This window comes from Leuresthes tenuis, unplaced genomic scaffold, assembly GCF_036924035.1.
Source record: "Leuresthes tenuis unplaced genomic scaffold, fLeuTen1.0.hap1 SCAF_9, whole genome shotgun sequence".
Classification (NCBI taxonomy): domain Eukaryota; kingdom Metazoa; phylum Chordata; class Actinopteri; order Atheriniformes; family Atherinopsidae; genus Leuresthes; species Leuresthes tenuis.
The window spans coordinates 3,429,155-3,455,343 of NW_027325363.1; the positions used below are offsets into that span (position 1 = coordinate 3,429,155).

The 26,189-nt window shown below is 42.4% G+C and overlaps 2 protein-coding genes across 2 annotated transcripts in view; one reads left to right on the forward strand and one right to left on the reverse strand.

Moving 5' to 3' along the window:
- Nucleotides 1-1,547: 1,547 nt before the first annotated feature.
- On the forward strand, nt 1,548-6,416 carry LOC140313677 (galectin-4-like). Its single transcript, XM_072391670.1, has 14 exons — nt 1,548-1,622; nt 2,699-2,787; nt 3,263-3,467; nt 3,619-3,736; nt 4,114-4,169; nt 4,252-4,281; nt 4,417-4,443; nt 4,948-4,977; nt 5,105-5,140; nt 5,243-5,269; nt 5,360-5,389; nt 5,857-5,945; nt 6,018-6,183; nt 6,255-6,416. Exons 1-14 carry the CDS (start codon nt 1,578-1,580, stop codon nt 6,396-6,398), a joined length of 1,092 nt encoding a protein of 363 aa, XP_072247771.1. The 5' UTR covers nt 1,548-1,577; the 3' UTR covers nt 6,399-6,416.
- A 145-nt stretch (nt 6,417-6,561) lies between these two features.
- axl (AXL receptor tyrosine kinase) overlaps nt 6,562-26,189 on the reverse strand; it is a 29,486-nt gene continuing 9,858 nt past the window's right edge. Inside the window, exons 7-20 of the mRNA XM_072391911.1 lie at nt 23,682-23,877; nt 19,447-19,586; nt 18,683-18,827; nt 18,447-18,464; nt 16,850-16,979; nt 16,525-16,616; nt 14,533-14,628; nt 14,313-14,390; nt 13,779-13,871; nt 11,666-11,787; nt 11,000-11,109; nt 10,646-10,805; nt 9,063-9,199; nt 6,562-8,892 (exon numbers count right to left, since the gene is read on the reverse strand). Coding sequence (XP_072248012.1) covers nt 8,433-8,892; nt 9,063-9,199; nt 10,646-10,805; nt 11,000-11,109; nt 11,666-11,787; nt 13,779-13,871; nt 14,313-14,390; nt 14,533-14,628; nt 16,525-16,616; nt 16,850-16,979; nt 18,447-18,464; nt 18,683-18,827; nt 19,447-19,586; nt 23,682-23,877 — 1,977 coding nt within the window. The 3' untranslated portion in view covers nt 6,562-8,432. The remainder of the gene's footprint in view (nt 8,893-9,062; nt 9,200-10,645; nt 10,806-10,999; nt 11,110-11,665; nt 11,788-13,778; nt 13,872-14,312; nt 14,391-14,532; nt 14,629-16,524; nt 16,617-16,849; nt 16,980-18,446; nt 18,465-18,682; nt 18,828-19,446; nt 19,587-23,681; nt 23,878-26,189) is intronic.

Below are 26,189 nucleotides of genomic sequence, written 5' to 3' on the forward strand. Positions count from 1 at the left end.
TAGCTCATAGCTGCTGTTATGTGGCTACTTGCAGCTACAGGAGAGCTAACGGAGGGATTTCTACACAGGCACTCTACTGGGACCACTTCACCCACAGCATGGCTGCAGCACAGCTCATTCACTCCGGTAAGAACGTCCATCTTACTCAAAGTCGTCGTTCACGTTGTCAAAATCTGATAAATATCCTGCCATGTTGCACAAAACTATCAGCAGCAAACTCTGTGTGAAGTTAGCCGACTGTCACAGAGCACGGAGTGAATAAACTGTGCTGCAGGGGGGCGTGTGGATGAAGTGGTCCCAGTAGAGTGCCTGTGTAGAAATCCCTCCGTTAGCTCTCCTATAGCTGCAAGTAGCCACATAACAGCAGCTATGAGCTAACAGAGCTATAGCACACGTTCATTCATTCATTCTTCTTAAAGTATTGGTGAAATAAAGACAGATAATGCCTTATTTAGAATATCGAGTTATCTAAATATCTTCCGAAGGACGCTGACTTTCACCAAACTGTTCTCAGTGAGCAGATAAACGTATTTCATGCCAGAAATAAGGTCCAGGTTTAAAAATACCGGAGTTCCCCTTTAAGTCTTACACAGTTAGTTAGTTACACATTGACTTATCGTGGTGGAATTCTGTCTGTCAACATCTATTAATGTGCAGAGAGAAATGATCTCATTTTAATCATACAGCTCTTACAATTAACTCCCAAACATTCTGTTTTCATCCAAAATCCCATTTTCCCCTCTTTGCTCATAATCCCAGTTATAACGTATCTGATGTTTGTGGACAAACTTAAACATCTTGAAATGGCATCAGTCAGGTTCCTACAGTAAATCAAACATGCCCCATTGTTCTAAGGGTTCAGCAAACACCCAAAACATTGCACCACCAGCTTTTGCTCTCCAATGATTTGTCTATAGAACCACCTTCCATTTCCAAAGCTTTTACTGGATCAACCTGGTGCCTCAGTGCAGTAAGTTTTACACACACACAAACCAACCTATTGTTCCCTGAGCTTTCAACAAAGGATGCTTGTGTTTCTTGTTACCTTTAATAGAAAATATTGTCTAAATATCTCCAGAATCATCACTGCAGTCATGAGGATGTGGAAAATGATGGAAAGTCACATTTCCTTCAAAGACTACCAGTTTGTTGTCTTTTCCACCAAATAAAAGGATGATAAATATTCTTATAGCTGTTCTGCCACTATTATAGCTACTTTGCTAATTGTTTTGACTCTAAAGACTTTTCAAGTTCATATCTTAACTTGAAGAAAGTCCCTGAAGCTTCATTCACTGTGGTGGAGAATGAGCTCTTCTGCAGTTTTCAGTCATTTTGGGTTTTCCTTCCATAGGTTGTTCCACACAAATGCACATAAACTCCCTCTTTAGCTTTCAAGTGCCACTCCTCTGCAGGTGCAAAGTTTAATTTACATCCTGTGCCTCCAAAGCAAACATGGCGGTGCAGCCCCGAGGTTGGGTTTCCTGCTCTGCCCCTCTGCCCCTCCCTCAACCAACTGCATAAAATCAGATCAACCTCTCCTAAAAACCGCCTGTTTGTCTCGCTCACTGTCATCTGCCATGACTTTTGTCGCTCCTCCAGGCTATCAGCCAGTCTACTCCCCTGTAAGTATCTGCACACACCGCTACTGGACCTCTGAGGATACGATGAGGGCCGCTCTACAGCACCAATGAGCTAAATTAAGGATATATTACCAACTGGACAGCTTAGTAATATTATATCTTAGTTCTGTTGTCATGTGGTATCATTACTGATGAGAATAATATTGCCATTCACAGATTCTGGACTGATTTGTGTGCACATGTGTTGGTTACTGTCTTAGTTGGATTAAATGAATGCATTCATTAAAGATATTAATATAATAAGTTAACTTTTTCTTGATAAGATACTGAAGAATAAATTCTGGGCAATCTGCCGGGTGCTTTATGTAAGATGAACGAAACATTTTTTTTGCTAACACTTATACAACTAACATAGAATAGTTTAATTTAGGATACTCATTTTTTAGATATAAAGTACCCATTTGCAGGATACCTCAACTATAAACTGTTCCAGTTCTGTATCTGTAAACTTTTCCTGATTAAATATTTCAACTTGTTATCATGAACATTATATCTAAACTAAGCGTAATTTGGCTATAGTAAAGAACTGGTTGTCTATGGCACATAATTTAGTGAGATTTATGGGTCTAAAACATGATTAACATAGAGGAGGAACTCAAAGTTCAGTTAAAGTTCGTCTGTCTGCCGCCTCAGCACCATGGACAGCGCCTTGAAGTAATCAATATACAGCATGATCGGATCATGGTCAGCATCAAAGTCAGATGGAGGATCAATTAGTCAGGAACACCTGATGTTCATTGTGTTAAAAGTAGCTGACTTCCTCTGCAGTGCCTCTGCTGCTGAGGATCTAAGTAACATTTATACTCTGATTAGGATCAGCAAACTAAGAAGGTCATGAAATATCTCTGGAGTCATTCTGCAATCTTACTTTTATAAGATGAATTAAATATTGAAAAGCTGCATGTTGGGCCTCCAAAAAGTAATTTAATTAAACCTTAAACCTTGAGATTAGAGAACGGAGATGATTATGATATCAGGAGAAATGAGAAACTCTTCTAATTCAGGGTGGAATTTAGAAAAAGGCTCCAATATCTGATCAATTTTTGTGCCCGTTACAGAGAATTCCCTATCTGGGGCCCATTTATGGAGGCCTGAGGGATGGGGTTTCCATCTACATCCAGGGCTCCATTCCTGAAGATATCACCAGGTGAGTTTGGAAAGCAGAGTACGTTTGATCATGAAATCTCTCCTTCACTGCAGCAGCTGTACCAGTGAACTGTGGATTAATACATTTCACTGTTTCCTCATGAGTCACTTCATTGTTTACACCCACTTTGGCACGTTTTATCTCCCATGCAAACCTTTAAACTTCATGTGAAAACTGAGGGAACGCCTTGTGTAATTTCACTTTGGGTGGAGTTAGTTTCTTTGCACCGTTGGATATCAAAGTGGAGCACAACATGAAGCTGGATTTTTATCATTTGCCCATCCTCTTTTCAAAATAGTGATATCTGAGTTCCAGAATATGTCAGCCATTAATAGGCAAAGTACACAGTTAACATATTTGACTGTATGATGATGTCTGAAGTTCTTTTGTGGCCCCACCTGCACTGTTTGCATTACTTAGTTATCAGGTAGAAAAGAACTGAGTTTCACAAGGCTTCACCTGATGTATTTGACAGGTTCTTTATCAACCTGCTCTGTGGAGAGTCTGAATCCAGCGACGTCGCCCTACACTTCAACCCTCGATTTGATGGCTGGGACAAAGTGGTGTTTAACTGCCGTCAGAGTGGTGACTGGGGGTCAGAGGAGAAGATCCGCCGCATGCCTTTCTGTAAGGGTCAGGCCTTTGAAATGGTCATCATGATCACCTCAGAGGGCTTCCAGGTCAGAACGATCGAGCTTGCAGACACATTGCAGACGTTAAGTGCAACTCATCTTCCCAGATTATCTTCCTAGATTCCTAATAGACTGATTATATGTGTCTTTTTTTATTTTTACTGTGCGTTTTTACCTGCTTTAAATTGTTCTCTTGCAGGTTAAAGTTAATGGGGAGGACTTCTTCATGTTCCCACACCGTTTGCCTGTGGAGCATGTTCGGGCAATGCATATTTCAGGAGATGTTCATATCCAGACCATCAATGTCATAGGAGTGAGTTCTCAAGTCTGATAACCCTCAGGTTTACAGTTTGAGCTACACTAATGTGCATAACAACTTTGCACATTTTGAGCAGCTGATTAACTGCAATAATATCTTCTCTTTGGTCTTGTCAGGGTGGATCGGGAGGAGGAATGGGAGTGAGTATCAAAAACTCACATTTCCTCCGGTGAAATGTTGTAACTGACTTAAAAACAGATTAGAACATGATTTAAACCTTGTCTTTCTACAGGGGGGATATCCAGGCGGTGGCATGGGGGTACGTCGCTTCTGTACTTGAACATTGTTTCTCTGATTGTTGCTGAAAGTATGTGAAATTAAGAAAAACCTTTCTGGCTGATATCCAGGGAGGTTACCCGGGAGGAATGGGAGGAGGAATGGGAGGAGGCATGGGAGGAGGAATGGGAGGAGGAATGGGAGGAGGAATGGGAGTAAGTACCCAGTATTCAGAAAGCTTTTGTTTAGATTAGAAACATCAGATCAGAAATGAATAACATATTCACCTCTTTTCAGCCGGGAGGATATCCAGGAGGCGGCATGGGGGTGAATAAACACTTCTGATATTTGAATTTGTGTGATGTCATGTTCCCTTATTCAAATATATGGTACAGCAGCTAAGAGCAAAGTTATAAGAACAGATTCACATTAAATCTGACCAAAGCATGGACTTCTTTGCAGGGTGGATATCCAGGAGGAGGAGTGGGAGTAAATGTACAGTTTTTAGTTGTTTTTTGTTCAAGATTTGATTAGAATTTTGATAAAAAACATCGAATTGAATTGATATGAATTTGATTTAAGACAGAAATCATACAACTGTAGTATAAATAAAGAAATGATGGTCATTAGACATTCATCCACACGACCTTCTCAATAATCTTTGCAGTTGTGGAAGTAGGCAGAACCGTGATAAAAGCACCACAGAAAGACAAAATGAGATCCCCACAACATGCCGTGGGTCCTGAAAAGTGCTTACTGGCATATTTAGATGGGCCAATAAGAGTTTCTCACCAGTTATGTCATGATGTGGGGTGTTAGGTCTGTGAGAACAGACAGATGAGATGTTTAGTCCCTCACAGAAGTGGAGCTTTCTCCTGACCCAGGCTGAGGTCCAAGACGTGCTGCATCATTCCACATAACATAGTCCTCCATACGGAAGCATATAAATGTGAAGCATTATCCAGTAGATTGAACATGTTTGCCTCTTCTCAGCAGGGAGGATATCCAGGGGGTGGAATGGGGGTGAATAAACACTTTTATTACTAAAATCCAGATTCATAATATGCCATATATAACCAAGTACAGCTGATGTGGAATAAATCACAGACAAAAGTCATGCTAAATCCTTCTGAAACGTGCTTTTTTGCAGGGTGGATGTCCAGTAGGCCCCGGAGGCAGCTCAGGGGTATGAAATAAAGCAGTTTATTTTCCTTTTGCCTGAAAAAGAGGATATTTCTTGGTTTGATATGAAACCACATAGTCATTTTTTATTTTTTTTTTCAAACAGGGTGGATTCCCAGGATCACATCTACCGGTGAGTATGCTGCACAGTAAAGTTTCCTTCGTATATGTGATCGTTTCTCGTGAATTACAGTGAATATTCAGTTTCTTAATCTGGTTTTAGGGTATGGGAGGGCAGCCGGTCTACAACCCGGTGAGTGACCTGTTGTTTTTTTTTGTTTCAAGTGAAATTTTACCACTAATGAAGCCCTTTCCTGTTTTAAAAGTGGTCTCCACTGGGAATATACTATATGTACTATACTATTATGTATATAGTATTATATACTATACTATTATGTCTCAATACCTTGATACTGGCTGAGAATTTAGTCCATTTGCTGCCGGTCACAAAGAGGAAGTGCAATGAGTTAAATCACACATCAAAGTACTTTTTGGGAATATATTTCTCGTGCTTATCTAAACTTTTGGTCTAAGAAACGTACTCAGGCTGAGGTTGACCTATCAGGCGTCGACCTGCTGCTAAACTAAGATTTCTAGTCTGTAAAAGGAGCAAAATTCAGGCTGTCTCAGCAGTTTGTTTTCCATATGTAATGAATGTGTGATCAGCATATGGAGCCATGTTTGGTGTTACGTTTATCTGTTTTTGGCGTGTTTTTTTAGCCTGTGCCCTACTCCAACATGATCCCAGGGGGGATGTACCCTAAGAGGACGGTCATCATCAGAGGCATGGTGCCATATGGAGCAGAAAAGTATGCGTTTGGCAGTGTTGGTGCTGAAATGACTGGCGTGTGACCTGAAAACTAACATAGCTGGTGTTGCAGGATGGCCATCAACTTTGTGGCGAGCAGATCTCGAGACGTTGCCTTCCACATGAACCCCAGAGTGAGGGAAGGCACCGTGGTACGAAACAGCAGGATTGGAGGAAGCTGGGGCCAGGAGGACAGAGAGCTCAGCATGAACCCTTTCATGGAGGGACAGTACTTTGACGTAAGCAGCGACTGTCACACAGTCGCATGGCTATGTTTGATGTATTCATGACTGAGTTTCCTGTCTCTCAGATGTCGATTCGCTGTGGGAACCAGAGGTTCAAGGTGTTCGTGAATGGGCAGCACCTGTTCGACTTCTTCCACCGCATGACCTTCACTGAGATTGACAAGTTGGAGATAGAAGGCGATGTGCAGATCTCTTACATCCACTTCTGAGATTAAACTGATCTATGCAGCTCAGGTTCCTAACAGATGAAATGTTAACCAGTCCTCTGCTGTGTTGTTTCTAACTGCTTAACTGACTTAATGAATGCGTCACCAGCACATTTGATTAAGATTAACTGATTAAACTGTCTGCATAAAAGCCCAGGAAGAGAGCTTGTTCTTGAATGAACTCATTTATTTCTTATGCAAAATACTGTAGGTGCTGTATAAAAATTCACTTACACATCATGAGAGTGACCATATAAAGGCAGTTTTTACACAATCTCCCCCAAGTTGAAAAAAAAAACCCCAGCAGGGAATCAGAATCCAAACTCACATCTAGTGAAATGCAAAATACTGGCTCTTTTAAGGCACTTGGTAAAGTTGTGAAATTCTGCAATTTAAGGCTGATCTGAGTGGAATCAAGAAGAAGAAGTTTCAGTTTTTTCTGGAAGATGTTTGACCAAAATGCTCCAAACACAGGGAAACAGCCTCTTCAGACTCCCATTGAGCATACAGTACCAAAGGTTTTGCAACATCTTATCTAGACAAGGAAATTATTGCTACTGGCATATAATACCATTGAATATGGTTTTGAATATACTCTGAATACCTTTGATGTTTATAACATTGAAACACAGCGCCTCTTTGAAACTATTTCCTCTCCCAAAATATGTGCAGGAACATGTTCAAGCCTACGCCGATGACTGGATAATAAACTAAGGCAAATATACTGTATTTACACACATACATGAGAAAATAAGTACATGCATAATGCAAAGTTGCAGCTGGTGAACTTCCGTTTTCATTCGCTGTGTCCTCTTCGACACTTCTGTGACTTCTATTTACACTGCAAAACCTTGAGAGATCCAAGAATACGAGTGGCAGGATGGTGTGGTCTTCGAGTGTGTGCTCATATTCAGAAAACTCTTCCTCCGGCTTTGTTCTCTGGCATCGTGAACTGTTCTGAGGAGGGACTTCAGCAGAATGTTCAACAGAATCAATGAAAAACCATGAAAAATACACAAAATAAAAACATACAAAGATATAAAAACATTAGTGCAAAGTTGTAGAAATACAAAAAACAGCATAAAAAAATAGAAAATGTGTACTAACACTGTGCTTGAGACAAAAGCGAAGGCGAGGAGCTTATCGCATTCTTTGTGTTGGATAAGTCCATCGTGTCCGTACCTACCCTCAGTCCGTCAACCTGTACCTCGGATTGTTTGTACCTTCTTCAATTCAGCATTTTCTATGCTCCCGTTGATCAAAGTATCAGGTTCCTGAGTTATTCCAAAGATGTATAGATCAGGAGTTGTCAGAGAGATCGGAGTTGTGTTGTGTGCTCTGTAAATGGCTCAATGCAGAAGTAACAGTAAAATCCCTGGAGGAGATACAAGAGTGCTACACAGAGCACAAACTGCTGGTTTTTTACATATATGTACTTCCTTTTTCCTGTTAATTTAGTGATCGGTCGAATTTTTAAGATGATGACTTGATTTCCTTTAAGTTTTGATCATGCTGCTTTCAAAAGTTTATCCAGCAATAATAATAATATTAGTATGGGGAGCCTAAAAATCTTTTTTTTTTTTACAACCCTGCGTTATTATAACCAGAAAGGAAACAGTTGCTACGTAGACATTGGGTGGGGCAAGTACTCCATCTGAGCATGCTCAGTTGTGGGTTCAGTCTGGCAGTGTCTGAGCTGGTTTCACAAAGAGCTTTCAGGTTTTTCTCCTTTGCTTTCTGACTCTGCTGCACACATGCAGGTGAACGAAAAGATTCTTTGAACTAATCTTCCTGACTGTGCTGCAGAGTCGTGAGCCACAACGAGCGTTCCTCCTGCTGCAGAAACTCAAATGGGAGGGGTTTGACAATAGGGAGAGTCCTAATCCTTCACTTCCTTGGAATGCCTTCGGCTGCGTGAATACATTTGTGCAAAACTATGTCTGACGAGGCGCATACAGTCAGTTTGTTGCAGTTGTTCTTGGACTGGTACAGCACAGTTTGCAGTTGCCAGTCTTGTCATTTTTAAGAAAGAACCCATTACTGCCAGGTCATCTTTCTGAGTCCGTCCCTGTCTTCCAGCAGCTCGACAGTTGGGGTGGGAGCTGGGGTGGGGTTGGGTGTGGAGTGGCAGGACGGCTGCAGAGGCAACGTGGCTGTGGAGGATGAAACTGGCATGTCCAGACTCTCCATGGAGTCAGAGAGGGCTCGGTTGGTCTCATGTTGGGGACAGAGGACGTAGCGGTTGGGTTGGTGGACCTCCACTGTGGTCACAGAGTCCAGACCTTTCAGGCACAGAGGGGACGGACCCCCAATAGGATCACGGCCACCAACAGCCCCAAGCTCCATGGAGGACTCATCCATGTTGACGTAAAGAATTTCATCTGGGTCCTGGAGGTCCGGCAGATCCTCGAGGGCTTTTTCCAACTCGCAGCGCAGGGACTCAAAGGATGGACGATCCTTCGGGCTCAGCAGCCAGCAGGAGAACATCAGAGCGTAGCTGGGGAGGACAAAGTTAAAATTAAACTTTAAATACACATCCGGTTTGTAAATGCTCCTCGACAACATATGTTTAGCCTGCAGCCTCGATTACTTTATCAATAAAACAGATTGAGAGGGAAGGCGGTTCATCATGAGTGGAGTATGGTTTCGGAGGAAGCTGACACTTACATGCAGTCCAGACAGTCTGGGGGCTGTTTGAGACGATTCCCCTGTCTCAAGTAATCATAAATCTCGCTGTTTTCCACCCCTGGGTATGGCGTCTGTCCCCGTGTGGCGATTTCCCACATGGTGACTCCAAACGACCACTGAGAGAGAAAGAATGAGACGGAAGATGAGGGTGGAGCAGCTTTGAATGTCTTTAGACTTTTACACAACAAAACATCATTTTCAATGCATCATATGAACATGCACTCTCACTCAGGCCCTTAAGGTATGCAGGAAATTATGTTACCAGCTGCTCCAATTGATATCTCTCACAGATGTTGGTCAAATCACATTTTCTCTGTGTTCTGCTTTTGGCTGAATACATCATAATAATACATTTACGAGGCTATTTATCAGTTTTAAAGAGAAACAGAGCTTGAACAGAACTTTTCACAGCTGAATGAAATAAAACATTTATTCCACGACACAGCCGTCTCACAATGGGCTTCACAACACTTAATCATATTAGAACGTGCCAAATTCAGGGCCTTATTTTCCCGATAACATTACTTTGAACAGAATCTGTTTTCACTACCAAACTCTCCCCACTTGTAGATTTGAATTGTGGCAGTAATACATTTCTAAAGTATTGTTTTTCTAAGTAGAGGACGGTTAAAGCATACTTCACAGTCTATCTATATCAGAGAGGCAGCTGAATCAGATCAATGCATCATTAGCAGGTTTGTGCAGAACTTAACAATCTTTCGAAGAGATCAATTTCATCTGAATCAGGTGTGTTGAAGCAGGGAAGCATCTAAAACCTGCAGGACAGCGGCCCTCGAGGACCGGAGTTTGACTTCCCTGATCTATATGCTTATATACACAAAGTGTCAATATGACGCTGCTGTTTCACCTTCCTTAAAGCTAGAAAAGCCTGGATCTGAGATGATCTCTTGGCTAACCATTGGTTTGAATTGCATCTCCCGGGTGTTAGAATAAAACGTCCGATGCCCCTCTCCCTGCAACTGCCAGGTCTGCACACAGAAATCTAAACTAAAAGTCCTCCAGGCTTATGCTTCTTATTCTTCCTCTCAAGGACATCATCTGGCTCTGCTGTCACGATGCACAAGGCAGTCTCAATCCATACTCCTCTTATTAGTGTCCATTAATACTACCAGAGCAGAACCATCCCTCATTACCTTCAAGAATCTCATGGAGACCCATGTCTTCCTAGATTACCTCCTCTCCTAATACCTCCAAAACGCTAACATGCACCTATGTTGGATGTCTAATTTTCACTCTTTACTATAGAAAAGATTCAAATCAATTCAGCATCTAATGAGCTTCTTAGAAGGTTTCTTACTGTACTGAAGTTTGAATGTTGTGCCTCTTTGGATGTAAAGTTAAATGCAAAGTAACTGCTTTCATCCATGCATTTGGATGGAGAGAAGAACAAATGCAGAAGAACTTTTAAACCTTCTCTGGAGGAGAACTTTAACCCGACATGCATGGAATAAAGCAACAGCTAAGCTTTAACTGGGCTCCAACTCATTATCTTTTCATAAAACGCATGCGATTAATATAAGTGCATTAAAAAGAGAACTAACCACATCACTCTTTGTGGTGTAGACACGGTCAGCTAAGCTTTCGATAGCGATCCATTTAACGGGCATCTTGGAAATCCGCCCCTGTCTGTAATAGTCGCCATTGTAGATCTTCTTGGAGAGGCCAAAGTCAGCCACACATACGTTCATATTCTCATTTAACCTAAAGCGGAGAGACACAAATGTTACAGGGATGCATTTTTTGAAAAGGAGCATTTTTCCAACTCCACAACATTTACTGGAGAGATCATTTTCACTTAAACTGAACATAAAAACACGAGTATGATGCAACATATGATGCAAACAAGAAAAAAACTACAGGAACTGAGAAAGCAAGAGGCAGAAGATTGTGCTTACATGCAGTTACGCGCAGCAAGATCTCGGTGGATGAAGTTCTTACTGCTGAGGTACTCCATCCCCCGGGCAATATCGGTCATGAACTTGACCAGCATTTGAGATGGGAGGTACTGTGGGGCAGCACAGAGAAAACAAGGGTTGTTTATCACAGCTGAGAATCGTTTTCTGCACAGCAGAGGGCACCAGAGACGAGCTTTTCGTGGGTCATGTGATCAGTGTGAAACGATTTTCCAGACTCTTCCTGTGGGAACAATCGCGCTCAGCACTGTTGTACATTTCTCAAGTTGGCTGACCTCACGCATGTTTCAACATTCTGTATGGATATTGCTCTGATTAGGGTCTGTGTTTCTCAACCTGGTTCTTCTGGGACTTGCTGCGTATTGCAGTGCTTGAGTCCAAAAAACACCTCATCAGTTTATAAATATGAGTTCACATAAGAAATTCAAACTCATCCTGTGTTTTGATGAGCTCATAGTGTACTTAGTACTTAGAGACTTACTTAACAAATACTTCACATCTGTGTTAAACTTTGGATCCTGTTATGCTGGCAGATATTCGTGTGAACTTATAAACCCCAAACCAATTAAGTTGTTAACTGTGTGGGACTGTGAGCGTGCATATATGAGCTGCTGACTGTGTGCTTTGCTTGTTTGTAGTCAGACTAACCACAGGACAGTCTCCGAGCCTTGAATACAGCAGATAACTGTGCAGGTCTCCATGTTTCATATAGGGCAGGATGACCACGGGAGACGGGTAACCTTCACTCTCCACCGTCTGCAGACACACGCCTACAAAAACATGGCAGTTTAATAAAAACACATTCATGTTGCAGACATTCAGAAAACACTTTTAATGCTGGTTAACTAACACAATATGTTCTAAGACAACAAGGTCAGTTCACATCTTCCGATTTGCTGAACCTTTATAAAAATGGTTTTATTTTGCCAGATAATTACATCAAACTGCACCTCATTTTAAATATTAATGTGACGCATGAATTAGACATGAAATGCATCCATTCATGCACATTTTGATCATCTGTTATGCATTTCATCTCCTACACTTCAGCAGCAAAGTAGTGGTCAGTATCTTGCCCAACTGTAGAGCTACTTATGATTGTTGTCCTAACATGCTGATGAAGACAGAATATTATCACAGTTATTGTGCTGGTGTTCAGCTGCTTTTGAAATGTTTATATTCCTCATGTTACACTGCCAGATTAGAGGGAACATTTTGTATTGTCCAAAATGCTAATATTCATGGCACAGGCAGATTCTATCATGTGTAGATATGCTTATTCTGAAAATGCAGCCATGTATTTTCCAGAAAAACATCACAGTGAGCTTTTTTTTAAATGACAAAATGGGCAAGTGGATGAATGCAGGAATCAATTATAAAGACATAACTGAAGCTCTTCAGAAAGATTAGCGATGAAAATGAATAAAATCATTTCCAGGCACCTTGGAAAGACAAGTGAGTTTAGTTTTATAAGGAAGAGGAGTAGATGAAAAGAACAAGGGCTTCAGATGGTACTAAAGCTGCTTGATAGAAATCATATGAATCCGTTTTTTTAAGCTATTACTTATCATAAAAAGACAAAGGACTGCTGAGTGGATGTTTCAGGAGATGAATGTGTAGCTAGGACGGGAAAATGCTGTTCAGTGAGTGAGGTTTTGCATGCATGTGCACATCCTTTATCCTGCACCGTCATTCAGCTACCAAAAGTGTGAGAACCCCTGCTTCACAGGCACCATTTCCCTGTTTTAATCTGCAGAAAATTCAGTGTGTCAGGTCTACTTGTTTGGTACAAAGTAGGTCTTTGCACAAATTGTGAATAAGTCACGTTCCCATTCATGAGGAATTCGAAGAGAATTGATTAAGCTATGTAGTGCCAGAGGGTGGGAACAGAGGCTGTGTCACTCATGGATGTAATTCAGTAGGGGCAGTTGTCCTGAATGGAGACAAAATCCTTGAAGAGCAGTTTTGGTCCACAAGAGGTCAATGGAGTCTCTCCTTCAGGAATGACTTTAATCTCTGGGAATATCATATCATATCTGAGAAGCTGCCGGTCAGTCAGATGAGTTTGTTTGTCAGCTCAGACCAGAAACAGCTGGTGAGTCACATCATTTCAATCTTTGATAAGTGTTTCCATGCCTCCGAATATGCACCAAGTCTTCTTCAATACAAGCAAAAACAACCTCAAGTGAACTTCTGAACTTCCTTTTCACATTTGTGGAACTTTTTTTCCAGTATTTAGCTTTCGTTCGTCTTCTAAATGCAATTAAAAATAGTATTAAAAACCCATCTAATGACAGGATTGGAGATCTGGGTGGAAACTAAAAGAATGAGACTGTAAATGCAGAAAAAAGGGATGTCTGGGATGTCCCCTCGGGAACCAGGGATGTGGTTCTGTTGAGGATGCTTCCTGGATGCCTCTGAGTTAAGGCACTGAGGGAATGTCAACCGGGCGGACTCAGGACAGATAATGAAAAGGTTATGAATTTCTGCTGGCTCAGTATCTACCATGGAGAGCTGGAACAGCCCTACTTTGACTGCTTCCCCCATGATTCAGACCTAGATGAGTGGTTCCAATGAAAACCACTTGCAGTGAGGTTTATGTATCATCCTCTGGGACTGGGACAGATATTCACTGAACAGCACACAATTTAATTCACCTACGTTGTTTCGGGTTTTCAGATTCAATATTTCAGAACCTAAATGGCTAAATACCACACGGGGAAGATGAGAAAAGACTTCCAGCAGCTAACTCCTGACTCACCTAGAAGCCTCATGACATTGGCGTGGTCAAACTCTTTCATGCAGGCGGCTTCACGAAGAAAGTCTTCCATTTCAGAGCGGGTACAGATGGCAACTGGAGAGGAGACAGTTCACATGGTGAGACCACTTTGTATTGTTTACCTCAGTAAGGTTCACAGGTTTCCAGGGAAAAACCTCGTGGATTTATTCAACTGTGACATGTTTTCACCGCTTTATTTGTTTTAATTCTTCACGGTTTGAGACTGACACGAATTAAAAGAGGGTGGTGCGTTTTTTCCCCTCATTTCTGAGTCATATTCGGTTTTAAAACAACTAACAATTTAATTTGATGGTACACTTTATGTGGGGTCAACTTTTTCTTCTGCAAATGTTTTCCACAAGCTGAGTCTTTGTCTGTTTATTGATCATAAAACAAGATTTTTGCCATGTCCACTTGTGAATTTTTGACCCGAGGAGCAGCCCATCAAGTGGCTCGTGTTCCAAAGATAAAGAGATTCATTGTGGGGAATGCTGAGTGCTTCTACTGTCTACTCACTTTTCATAGTCTTGACAGCAACTTTGAGAACAGATTCCTCCTGAGTCAGCAGTCCCTCCATCACAGAGCCAAATTCCCCTGATGAAGCACAAAAAGAAGCAGTTAAAAAAGTTCAGGAACAACTCCAGATGAAAAAGTGCAGCATGCACTGGCTCCCAACTACTGAACAATCAAGATATAAGGTGTATTTAAGAGTCTCCTTTACACTATAAAACATTACCTTCTCCAAGAGTCTTTCCAAGAGTAAGTTTATGTCTGTCCACCATCACATCTTGGAGCTTCTGCTTCAGCTCATCGCTAATGCCCAGACTGTTCACTGAAGAAATAAGAGAAGTCAATGCTGCTTGCAGAGTTTTAATTAACAGCACAGACATGAGAGAATAACATGATCAAGCAGCTTCACTTAGTTTTAACACATAGTGCGCAACACCAAGCCAAAATCAAAGTGTTGGTGAAACCAAAACAGACCAAATGACCACAATGAAAATAAGAACATAACTAAAGAACAATAATCCTGTCTGCAAAGTCACAAAAAGGATAATAAATTTTATTTTCAGTGCAGAGTTACAACTGAAGTAGGGATTCAATAACAAAACGAGTAATAATTAAGTGGGATTAAAAGAAGAGGAGAATAAAAACTGGAGTAAGTCTTCTTTAAAGGGATTTAAAGGGATCTAAAAACGTGCCTCTTTGTCCCCCTTTTTTTTTTTAGGTGTGGGACACATGGCCATGTGATCCGGTGGGAACCAGGTTTGTGTCCCACAGAGATGAGGTCAGAGGATTAAAGCTGCTCGACATGTTTGTTTCAGTTTTTCTTCCACAGCTGGCTGTCAAAGAGCTTTGGTTGTGAGCAGTCAGCGTTACAGACATTAGCTCCGTTTTCACATCTGGGCCAGGATGTGACAAGGCACCAACACGCTCAGTGATCTCCCTCCAGCTGTTTCTACGCTATTAATCTGTCTCATGTTGGACAAAAATGCACTGAGTCCACAAGCATGTTACAACACATGCTGGCGTGACCAGCTACTAGCATATGCAAGCAATAAGCACAGCCCAAGGATCTGACTTTGTCTAAGGAAATAGCCAAAACTGAAGATCAGCAGCATAAACATCGTCCAAATCCATCCTATCTGACCCTGTCCTTTATTCCAGGTGCACTTTCCATCATTCACTCAAAACACACATTATCTCCTCATCTCCTTCTCTTGGCTCCACTTCTTTAACTTCCTGAATAGTTTTTTTGTTTTCTGCAGTTTTGCATTTCCCCCCCGGCCTCTTTGTAGCTCCAGCAAGCTGAAACTTGTGCAGGAGGACCATACAAATATTGTGTGCACGTCAGGGACACTGTCAAGGCTTGAATGTGACCCAGCTGTGTGAAATCTGAGACTGCATTGTGTGTTTACAGGTTCATATCTCTCTCTGTAATCGTGCAGACTCACAGGGGCTAATGGGTGGGGACGGCACACGAACCACTGTAAAGCACTTCATTGTAGCAGAAAGTCATTGCTCCACCTGGATGAGACTTCTCCCGACTCCCACTTTACTCCCAAAGGAATTAGCTCCTGAGTCCAGTCGGAGCAGGAAGGTAACTCCTCCATCTGTTGTTAAGCCATGCTCTGGAGAGGTGCATGAATCCATTTGCTACCTGATGTAACTGTATCCCCTTTTTGACATCTTGATCCTCTCCCATGCTATAAAGTTTCCCCATCATTTACTTTGTCTGTCAAGCCAAATTGCATTTGGCCATTCATGCCTGATTGAGTCTAACTTAATGAAGGGATTTGCTGCACATCCAATCGACGTGACTATAAAAAGATTACCTTGCATGATATAACAGCACCGGGCTGTGGAATGCGTCTACTGACTGAACACTTTGATCACAGCTGTGGTGTCTGAAGTGAATTAACTCTTAGTTGTTTGTGTTCCAGGCTTTGATCAACCAAACAAGCAGAGGAAGTGATTTCTGCGTTGAAATGTGGAGAACAGAGCTGTCATTGTGTGCCATGAGAGGCAACAATCTCCCTCCACTATGCCATTCCCCCGGGGTGAGAGGAGACGCTGTTCTGCATCTTTCTGTGCAACAGCCTACCCCCGAGGACTGAGACAGGTTTAGACACGCTACTGAAAGCATCTCTTCCTGTTGTGGTGACAGTCAGGTACAAATTTAGAGCCTCAGTTTTCGAACAAACATGCAGGGGCAGAGAGGACTCACGTGTGGCTTCTGTCGTCCTGCGGCTGTAGGTGCGGCGAGCGCGATACCTGACGACCAGTTCGCCGCTCTCCATCATGGGTTCGAACGCCTCTCTGTGAAAGCAACCATACATCAGACACAAAGGGACAAAACACAAAGAGTGTTCAGTCCAGAAAACGTGTGAACATAATACACAAAAGTCTATCAAAGCAAGTGCCTTCTTCTCAAAATGTGTGCACAAGTGCAGCAACTGGGTCAAGATGCTGAAAATAATTAAAAATATTGGTTTGGCACAGCTACTGAGTCCCTCCCTTCCACCCACGGGGAAGACAAACAGCCTACGCACCCAAAGCGCGTCTCCTTGCGCCGCAGCTTGGCCACGTAAACAGCCATGAGCACAGCCATGGCCACAGCACCAGCAATGGCCATCACCACATACCACCAGTGCCAGGAAAAGGCCGGGGGCGATGATGGGTCTGAGAGAAGAATGTATGGACAGAGACAGGATTTAAAAAACAGCAATTAAGTGAAATCTCAGGACAGGATAAAAGAATCTATTGATCTTTATCAGGTCTAACACTGGAAAAACACAACTTCAGATGAACAACAACATATAATGGAAGCCGTGTGAAGTCCTTCCTTCCTGCTTCCAAAGGAAATAAGAGGGTAAGTAGCAGCCAGGTGCTGCTGATCAATAATTGACGAACTGATCATCAGCAAGTGTGAGCACCTCTATAAAAGTGGACATTTTGGCAGTTTGCTGCCAGGTGTGTGTTAACACAATGCCTGTGGAGGGCTGGTTTTATTTTTACTGTTTTTTACTGGATACCAAAGTATTCTAGAGTCAAATGTGAGGCCATCTGTCCCACAGCTAAAGCTGGGCTGAAACTGGCTCATCAACAGGACAAAGATCCCAAACACAGCAGCAGATCTACAGCAGAATGTGGGAAAAAGAAAAGAATCAAGGTGTTGCAATGGTCCAGTCAGAGTCCAGACCTCAGCCTGACTGAAATGCTGTGGTGGGACCTTAAGAGAGCTGTGCAGAAACCGATGCTGCAAACCTCAATGAGCTGAAGCAACGCTGGAGAGAAGAGTGGCCGAGATTCCTCCAGAACCAGGAGAGAGACTGATAACGTCTCACAGGAAACATTTACTTCAAGTTATAGCTACTAAAGGTCATACACCGCTTCTCCATTTTGTCTTAGTTTTTGTTCAGTGAATAGCACTGCATAATATGTTGCTGTTCATCTAAGGTTGTATTTACATCATTTTAAGACCTGTTAAGGGCTAATTCTTACTTTTTTTTACGCCCTGAAATGTAAAACCTCTCAGCAGGTGTATACATACAGCATTATTGGTTGTAAAGACATGTTTCAGTTGTTCAAATTGATTGAATAACCTCAGCTAAATCTGGCTCCCTATCACTTAAAACACATTCTTTTTGGAGTCACTCGTGTTATAATTTGCCTCTGTCTCCCACACAAGCTCCTGCTAAACAATCACAACCTCCAGCCACTGTTTTCAACTTTTCTTTCTATTCACACTCATCCTCCCCCAACTTTCCCTGCCTCTTTTTCTCCTTTTCCCTCCATTCTTGTTGTTGTCTGGTTCTATTAGACAAAGCAAACAGAGGTGCTACACTGCCCCAGCCGGTTATAAATATTTATGACGCGTCTCCTCATTCACCCTCCTGAACCCATCTTCCACTTTCCTGTCTCTCTGGGACTCTTTCTTCTCGTTTTTGTCTTCCTTCCTTTTTTCTCTTAAATACACATAATGGAACTATCACAGAGGAATCCAGTCACAGAGCGAAAAAGAGAAGTTCTGTGTCGGAAAAAGCCCTGAGCTCACTTCCACTGTCACTGTGTCATTTTGAGCCTCTCTGAGAGGTCACATCAGAGTGTGTTTGTAGGTTTGCATGTATAATTTCAGTGCTTACTCACCCGTATATCTTTCTGTGTCTGTGGGATTAGGCAAAAAAGCAGAGTTTACGTCAGTATTTTGATTCTCAGGAGAAAAACATCCATTTTTATTCCATAACAACTAAAATAAGGCAAAATGTTGGCAGAACTGGTGTAAAAAAACACTGAAATCTAGTGAGTTCTATATGATAAGAAGCTTAAAATCAGTCAAATGTGTTTTTTTTCTTTTATATCAAAATGAAAAAGCTGCTACTCACCAGGATAAGTAAGCACCAGAGTCTGTATGGGGGTCCAGGGTCCTTGACCCGCCTCTGTATAGGCGCACACTCGAAAAGACACGTTGGACAGGGGGGCAGACAGATTGATTGACAGCTCAGTGTCCAATCCAGTATCTACAACAAACTGCCAACAAAAGAAAAAGACTGGGTTTGTCAGTGCCAGACAAAGAGGATATTCTCTTTGTCAATTAGTATCTGTTAATGTTGTGAACAAGTTCAGGAACTATCACAACTTTCCTAAATAGTGAAAGTTTCTTTATGGCGCATTTGAACTTGGCTGATGACATTAACTCAGGGTATATTTGGCTGCCGAGACTGAGCTGCGCATCAACCAGACACGACCTTTGGGCCACTTAACACATGCCATAACCCAAGTCAGGCCCAGCTCATGACCTTTGGGCAACATCTGGCTCACATAACAGTTCCCAGCGCCCCAGCTGAGTCATAAGCACCAAATCCAGCCAAGATTAGGCCCAAATGTGTTGACTCTCTGAGATGTGTTTTGTTCTCATTTCTGCCAAATGAGACTGAGTGTTTGGAGCAGTTTCTTTGTTTCTCTGCCAAAGTCAAACTGGGGAACTACAGTTGTTGGCAGGATAACTCAAGAAAGTTTTACCAGAGCAGGGGCACAGCCCAACTTAGAAGTTATCTCTTGATGTCAGTCCGAATCAGAATCTGGATCCAATAACCTTTGGCTTATGTGTAAAGTGACTGTTTTTGCGTTACATGTGTCCCTGGCTTACCTTTTGTGCAGAAGGTGAGCTGTACTCCACCCTGTAGCCCTGGAGCTCTCCATTCAGCTTCCCCGGAGGCTCCTCCCATGCCAGAAGCACCTCGGTCCCATTCGGCTTGGCAGTCACGTTAACAGGTGGGTTCTCCGGCACTGAAACACAAAACACAACTGAAATCAACAACATTTTCCTTTTCACACAGTTCCGAAGCTATTTGTAAATGAGCTGATGTAAGGTTGGAGAAGGATAATGGTGAGAGGGTGTACGAAAGAGGAGACAGCGGTGCTGAGATGTGGGCTCAGTGGACAGAGGCCAGCGGGCAAGGGTTAGCCAGGCATGTGTTGTTTTGACAGCTTACAGCCTCCAGGGTGTACATAGCTGCAACATCTGGATGGAGAGGATGTTGGAGAATGTGAGGAATTCTGTTCTTTTAAGAGAAAAAGGCACCCGAGGGCATCGCAGACAGGGAATTTCATAAGCCAATGTGCTCTCTCTGTGTCAGAAGGAGAAATTCTCGGACCAATGTCTCTGCTTTAGTCCCCCCTTTCCTGCCTCTGGGAGAGAGCGAAAGCGGCTGCAAGCTGAAATACCCAGTGGAGGGAAAACCAAGCTGGATAACATGCCAGAAATGGTTTGTTCGTGTGTGTGTGTGTGTGTGATTGATGCTCTGTATAGCATAAAATTCCAAGAAACCTTTTCACAAGGAAGAGACAGGGATTATTCTCTTTGTTGGCATTTGAGTTAGTCCTTCCTTCCTTGCGTCTGTTGGCTTTAAATGTCATACAAACTAGCCGGACACCCCCCCCCCACACACACACATGAGCTCAGTCACAGTGAGTTTGGAGAAACATGGGCCAGTCTACAGTGTGGATGATGTTATCAGGAAATGTTTAGTGGGTGATTGTTTCCACATGTGGTCCCTGGTCTGCCTGCCAGCAGCAACAAAAACAACCTCCAAGTCGAGCTCGTTCCAGCAGCTCGGTTCCACCTATGCTTCATCATCCCTTCTGCCCCCTCCTCCACTTCTTTGTTGCACACACCTTTTCTCTTTCTTTCCCTGTTTTCCATCTCTTTAAGGCCAACTTTTCTTCTCCCTTGCTGCCCTCTTTGTGGTAATGCCGCTGCCTTTTTCATAGTATTTAAAACTGTCGATGTAAAACTGTGAGGTGGAATAAAACTATTAAAAAGACTTCTGTTCACACCTTCATTTAAAAATGACCACACATGGACATATCTAAACATTGATATTTCTCTTTCTGTGCGCTTTATGTCATCTTTTTGGCCACAGTAAACAGCTGTGGACTTATTATATAACCCTGGAATCTGGAGTCCGTTCCACAAACTTCACAGAGAACATATTTTCACAAATGTTAGTGTCATCAAAAATGTCACAACCTCTGAGGACATCCACCTTGTTTCGATTTTATTGCAGTTTCGTGGCAGAACATTGTGTCCCCTCTTGGAAATGAAGTTACATTTCTGCTGGTAACTAAATAAACAGAACTTCATCATGACTCACTTCCATCAGGACGTCTCGTGAGTAATTTCTCCGTCTCTTTCAGGGTTTAGACGTAAGTGACAGAACAAATGTTTAAGTCTCACTGAACATTTATTAGTTTGTTTGTTTTTGTCTTTGGCGAAGATGCATTTCTGCAGTTATTCTGGGAATTCACAGATTGGATATGTAAATATAATCTCACTGCAGCTGTAGGATTTACAGGGTGAAAAAGGTTCCTCACTTCCTCTCCCACCAACCAGCTCCCCCCTCCCTCCTCTCTTATGTTCTTACATCCTCCAGGGAGAAAAGCGGGCTTTGGGAAAATGGCAAAAATCTGTGTTTTCTCAAAGCGCCCCTTTCTCCCATTTCCATACTTTTCCAGCCATTCCTTCCCCACTCCCACCATAAACCCACTTTTTTCTGTTTTTTTCCCACAGTGCCTTGCTGTGTGCTCTGGAAAGATGTCATCCTAGGTCAAAATATATGGAGGGAAAGGAAAGAAGAAGGAATGGAGCTTAAAGCCTGGATTCACAGTAAAATTGTCCGGCTTTGTTGGGGCTGCAGGAAATGACTCCCTCAGCAATTTGTGTAGGATTTGAGGTATGAAAAGATCAACACAAGAACGTAAGTGCAAGACAGCCCAGCTCACTAAAAGGGAAATGGATGATAGATATGAGAACAAAAAAGCTGGCAGAAGCGGAGTCTGTCATAAATTGAAGCGTATAAAATCTCAGGAGGAGATGGAGCAGCAGAAAACAGGGATGTCCTTTTCAGAGTAACATATGTAAAAGATATGTTAGATATCCTCACGATTTATTGAGGGAAATACAGCAGAGAGGAATTTAGGAATCAAGAAGTGGGGTTTTTGGATGTTTTGTCAGTCTGCACCACTGTAAGCATAGAGAAAGATGTGGAAACTGATACTAATCTCGCTCCATTCAACACTCAAATCACAAGCAAAGCAAATCTGAGGCAATTTTTTGCAAAGCAGCAAAAAGGAAATGTGAATCAGACACGTTTCCATTCACAGCTTTGAAGCAAATAAAAAAAAGATGCGTTGTGTTGCCAGAGGACGGCAATAGAAGTCCTAACTGGACAAACATCCACAAAAGAAAATTAAGATAAGAGGGCTTTTCTTCAGGAGTTGCTTCCATTTCTGGGAATATTTGGGATAATATATTCAATCTGGGAAAGTGCTGGTGTGTCACGTCTTATTTTTTTTTGCAGGTCAGACATAATTAACAAAGTCTTCCTCGAAACAGGAAGGTTTAGCAACTTTTAAGTTTCCATTCACATTTTCTTATTCCCACTGAATGCAAAGCGAAAACGTCAGTGGAAAGCCAGCTTGTGCCTCCTGAACTGGTTTTAACCACAGTCTGGATCCGTTTTTATTCACTCTGTGATTCATCTGGAAAGGAACAGATCATGGATCTGTTGGCAAAAGAGTCGAGCAGAATTCGTTCAAATGTCATTATCAAATCTTTCAATTTTTTCCTGAATCGAAACTAAACATGCTCTAAGTTTTTTGTTAAATAAAGAACTGAAACTTGTAAATCCCAGCTGTAGCAAGCATTTCAATGAGTTCTACTTCTCTCTTTTGATTTTCCTGTTTATGAGAAATGCTGTGTTGGAGTGTTCTCAGTTCATAAGCAGCTCCTTTATGGAAAGCCCCGGTCATTCCTCCTGTGGCATCTCTCTCCTCTTAGTATACACTATTTCCATCCTATTTATCCAGGGGTAAAGACAGCATAAGCTGGCATGGAAAATCCCACCTCCGTTTAAAGTCAAACACACAGCAGCCTAACATTACAGTTTGACAGAGTGCTGCAATCCTAACTGAAGCCTTTCAGGAGAATTTAACGTCCACCCTCCCTTTCCACAACCTCCAGCTCGTCTACCCCTCCTATACCAGTTACCCTCTCTGCCTCAACAGTTTATATTAGAGACTGGCTTCACAGAGGCACAGTCACCCGCATCTGGTATCCTTCATGAACACAGACTGAGTAAAAGGGGCACAGGAAGGACTATTATGATGAACTCGTCACTGTAACACAATTCTCTGACTCATTGTTATCATAAAATGTGGGACCAGTTTGCCTTTACTCACTCAGAATAAAGCTGAAACACAGATTCAGATCCGCAATTACTTCAATTCACTTTAAAACAAACCAAGAAATGAAAGGATTTTCAATCAGCCGCCAGACAATAACAGTTTCCGTTGAGACATTCTTCCACAAAGGTGTGAAATGATCTGTACGGCTGCAGTGCTGCAGAGGCCATGGAAGGTAACTTTTAGGAGCCCACGACTTCACTTCTAGACTAAACAGTCAAAGCGACAGCCAAAGGCTTAAGAAACCATCGAAACACAAAAAACGGAGGAGTAAATATCAGATTTGTACACTTGAGTCATAATTATCTCCTTCGAAAACCCTGCACATTGTAGCTAGGCCCATAAAAACAGTGTTTTTAAGTGCAACTGTTTGAATATTAAAGCATTCTGTCATGCTATAAATAGTCTTAAAGCTTTTGCTGGCCTCACTAAAGTGTGTCCCATAATCACAGACCAAAGCATCATAAAACACAACTCGTGTAGCTTCTGTTCTGTCCTGGTTACAGGGAGCAGAAAGAATGGGAGGATACTTGGACTTGTGCTCAGTCAGAAGCCAGATAAGGCAGCCCTGACCCTGACACACTTCTGCACACTCACACATCCAGACAAGACATCCAGGGTGAAAACAAACAGACTCGCCTCCTTCTTTGGTACGTAGCTCCATCCAGGGTGACCAGTCTGAAGGGCCCTGGCTGCTGTGACAGGCCACCCTGACAGAGTAGAGGCTGTGGGGCTCCAAGTCCCCAATGAGGTGGGTGGCTGGTGGGATGTTCACGTTCTGGTTGTGGATCGTCTTATCTGGGCCTGCTGGGAAAGACTCTCCTGATTGCTTGGCCTGGAACATTGAGATAACAAAAATTCAATTGTTACAGTCTTTACAGAGCATTTAGACCTTATTTTTCTGTTTTATTGCTTTATGGCACAAACAGGAAGAGGAGGCTGATGTTTCCAATGGAAAAAGTCTCAAAAAACTTATCATGAAAATAATTTTAACATGAAACAAATGGAGCAACAGAAAAAAGATGCATTTAACAGAAACAAACACATTCAAAACAACTGAAATAAAACCAGAAGAAGAAGTTCTGTGTTAACTTTGTCTTTTAATATAAAAGTGGTTTAAACGTAAGCCTCCATAAATAAATAATTAATAACAATAGCTAGTTTTTTCAGGTTTTACAGCCATTAAAAATAAAAAAGTACACCCACTTTCATTTCTAATATATGACATGTAAGGACAGCTGGTCTCTTACCAGGTCTTAAAAGGAGGTAAATACCTCAGATGAACAACAACACATGACATATTACACTGTGTCATTATCTGTTTAACCAAAGGACCTTTGGCCCACTCTTCTCTCCAGCGCTGCTTCAGCTCATTGAGGTTTGCAGCATTGGTTTCTGCACAGCTCTCTTAAGGTCCCACCACAGCATTTCAGTCAGGCTGAGGTCTGGACTCTGACTGGACCATTGCAACACCTTGATTCTCTTCTTTTTCCCACATTCTGCTGTAGATCTGCTGCTGTGTTTGGGATCTTTGTCCTGTTGATGAGCCAGTTTCAGCCCAGCTTTAGCTGTGGGACAGATGGCCTCACATTTGTCTCTAGAATACTTTGGTATCCAGAGGAGTTCATGGTGGACTCAATGACTGCAAGGTGCCCAGGTCCTGTGGCTGCAGAACCAGCCCAGATCATCAGCCCTCCACCACCGTGCTTGACAGCTGGTATGAGGTGTTTGTGCTGATATGCTGTGTTTGGTTTCCTCCAAACGTGCTGCTGTGCATTAGGACCAAACATCTCCACTTTGCTCTGGTCTGTCCAAAGTTTATTTAGTTAACACTCATCAGAATGTTCCAGTGCTTCTTGGAGGTGATTACATCTGCAGATGATTGATTAATAATGTACATTTTACCCAGAAGCAGTAAAGGTGGACTTAGTTATTCACACACTGCTGCTGCATTTTGTTTTTGTCAAGCAAATAATGACTGAATGCAATATTTCATGTGATGTTGCTCATCTGAGATTCTTTTTACGGGATTTCAAGAACTATTAAGGACCAGAAGATTTCTTATTACGTCCAGATATGTAAAAGCTTAAAACTGAAGGAGGATTTACTTTCTTTTGCACCGCATCATGAAAAAAGGACAAGCTTTTCTGCAAACTAATGAAAACACGTATCAACCGTATAACGTGACCCACGCGCAGCAAGGTGCACAGAAAGCAGGACTCATCAACCAAAGAACAGAGGCAGAAACCTGCTGAGTCTGCAAACTCTCTGTGGTAAACACATTTAAAGAGGAACAAGCGGCAGGAAAAACTCTCCGCTGAAGCAATAATAAAACCACATTAAAGTTGCTGGTATGGACCATTGTTCTGCTGCACTGCTCATTATCAAACGGCTCCTGCAGGCTTCAGGCTACGCTTGACGGAGCTGGAGACATGTAAATAACTGTCACTTTGAGTGTAAAATCCCAAATATTCAGAGGTCACTGCGTTTTCCTCAAACGTGAGTCCGGTAAATAGGAAGCTGTGTGAGTGAGCAGCATATGAGTGTTTGTGAGACGCAGCGAATGAAAAACAGCTGAAACTCGATGAATCACCATCCATCCAGCAAGTGCCTTTAATTGACTAGTACAACTCAGGCCAGAGTCACACTTCAGTCTGCATTCCTCTTGTATGGTTCAGACCCACAATACCTGCTGCCACTGCCTTTTCCTGTTTTTCTCTTTCACAGATAGTTTTCTACTCCTTTCATTTGTCCTCTTTCCTTTCATCCCTCTTTCATGCCTTCATGGGGCACAGTGAAGTCTTTCTCCTCTCTACATCGGAGCCTTTTTCATGTTTCTCTTCACTACACAATGAACCGTTAAATTCAGATTTTTGCCCCATTCTGCTGAAGCAGGCCCCTTGTCTTGTTCCCCTGTGGGGAGCAGAGGGGAGGGGGGTGCAGGAGTAGCAAGAGGCATGAGGGGCAGCTTTATTAGAACCAGACGTCTAGGGGTGGTGCTGCACTGCTCCCTTCTCCAGGAGAAAACGTTCCTCCTCTCAGTTATGAGCTGTAACAGCCACAAAGAAGGATAGTGGCAGAGACACAAGGGGAGGGAGTGGTGCTACATAAGATTAGTCCAGGAGGCCACTTTCCCAGAGTGAAACC

Coding starts and splice junctions, on each gene's coding strand:
- LOC140313677 (XM_072391670.1), top strand. CDS start 1,578: ATGACTTTTGTCGCTCCTCCAGGCTATCAGCCAGTCTACTCCCCT. Junction 4,282..4,416: donor ATCCAGGAGGCGGCATGGGG/GTGAATAAACAC, acceptor ACTTCTTTGCAG/GGTGGATATCCAGGAGGAGG. Junction 6,184..6,254: donor TGGAGGGACAGTACTTTGAC/GTAAGCAGCGAC, acceptor CCTGTCTCTCAG/ATGTCGATTCGCTGTGGGAA.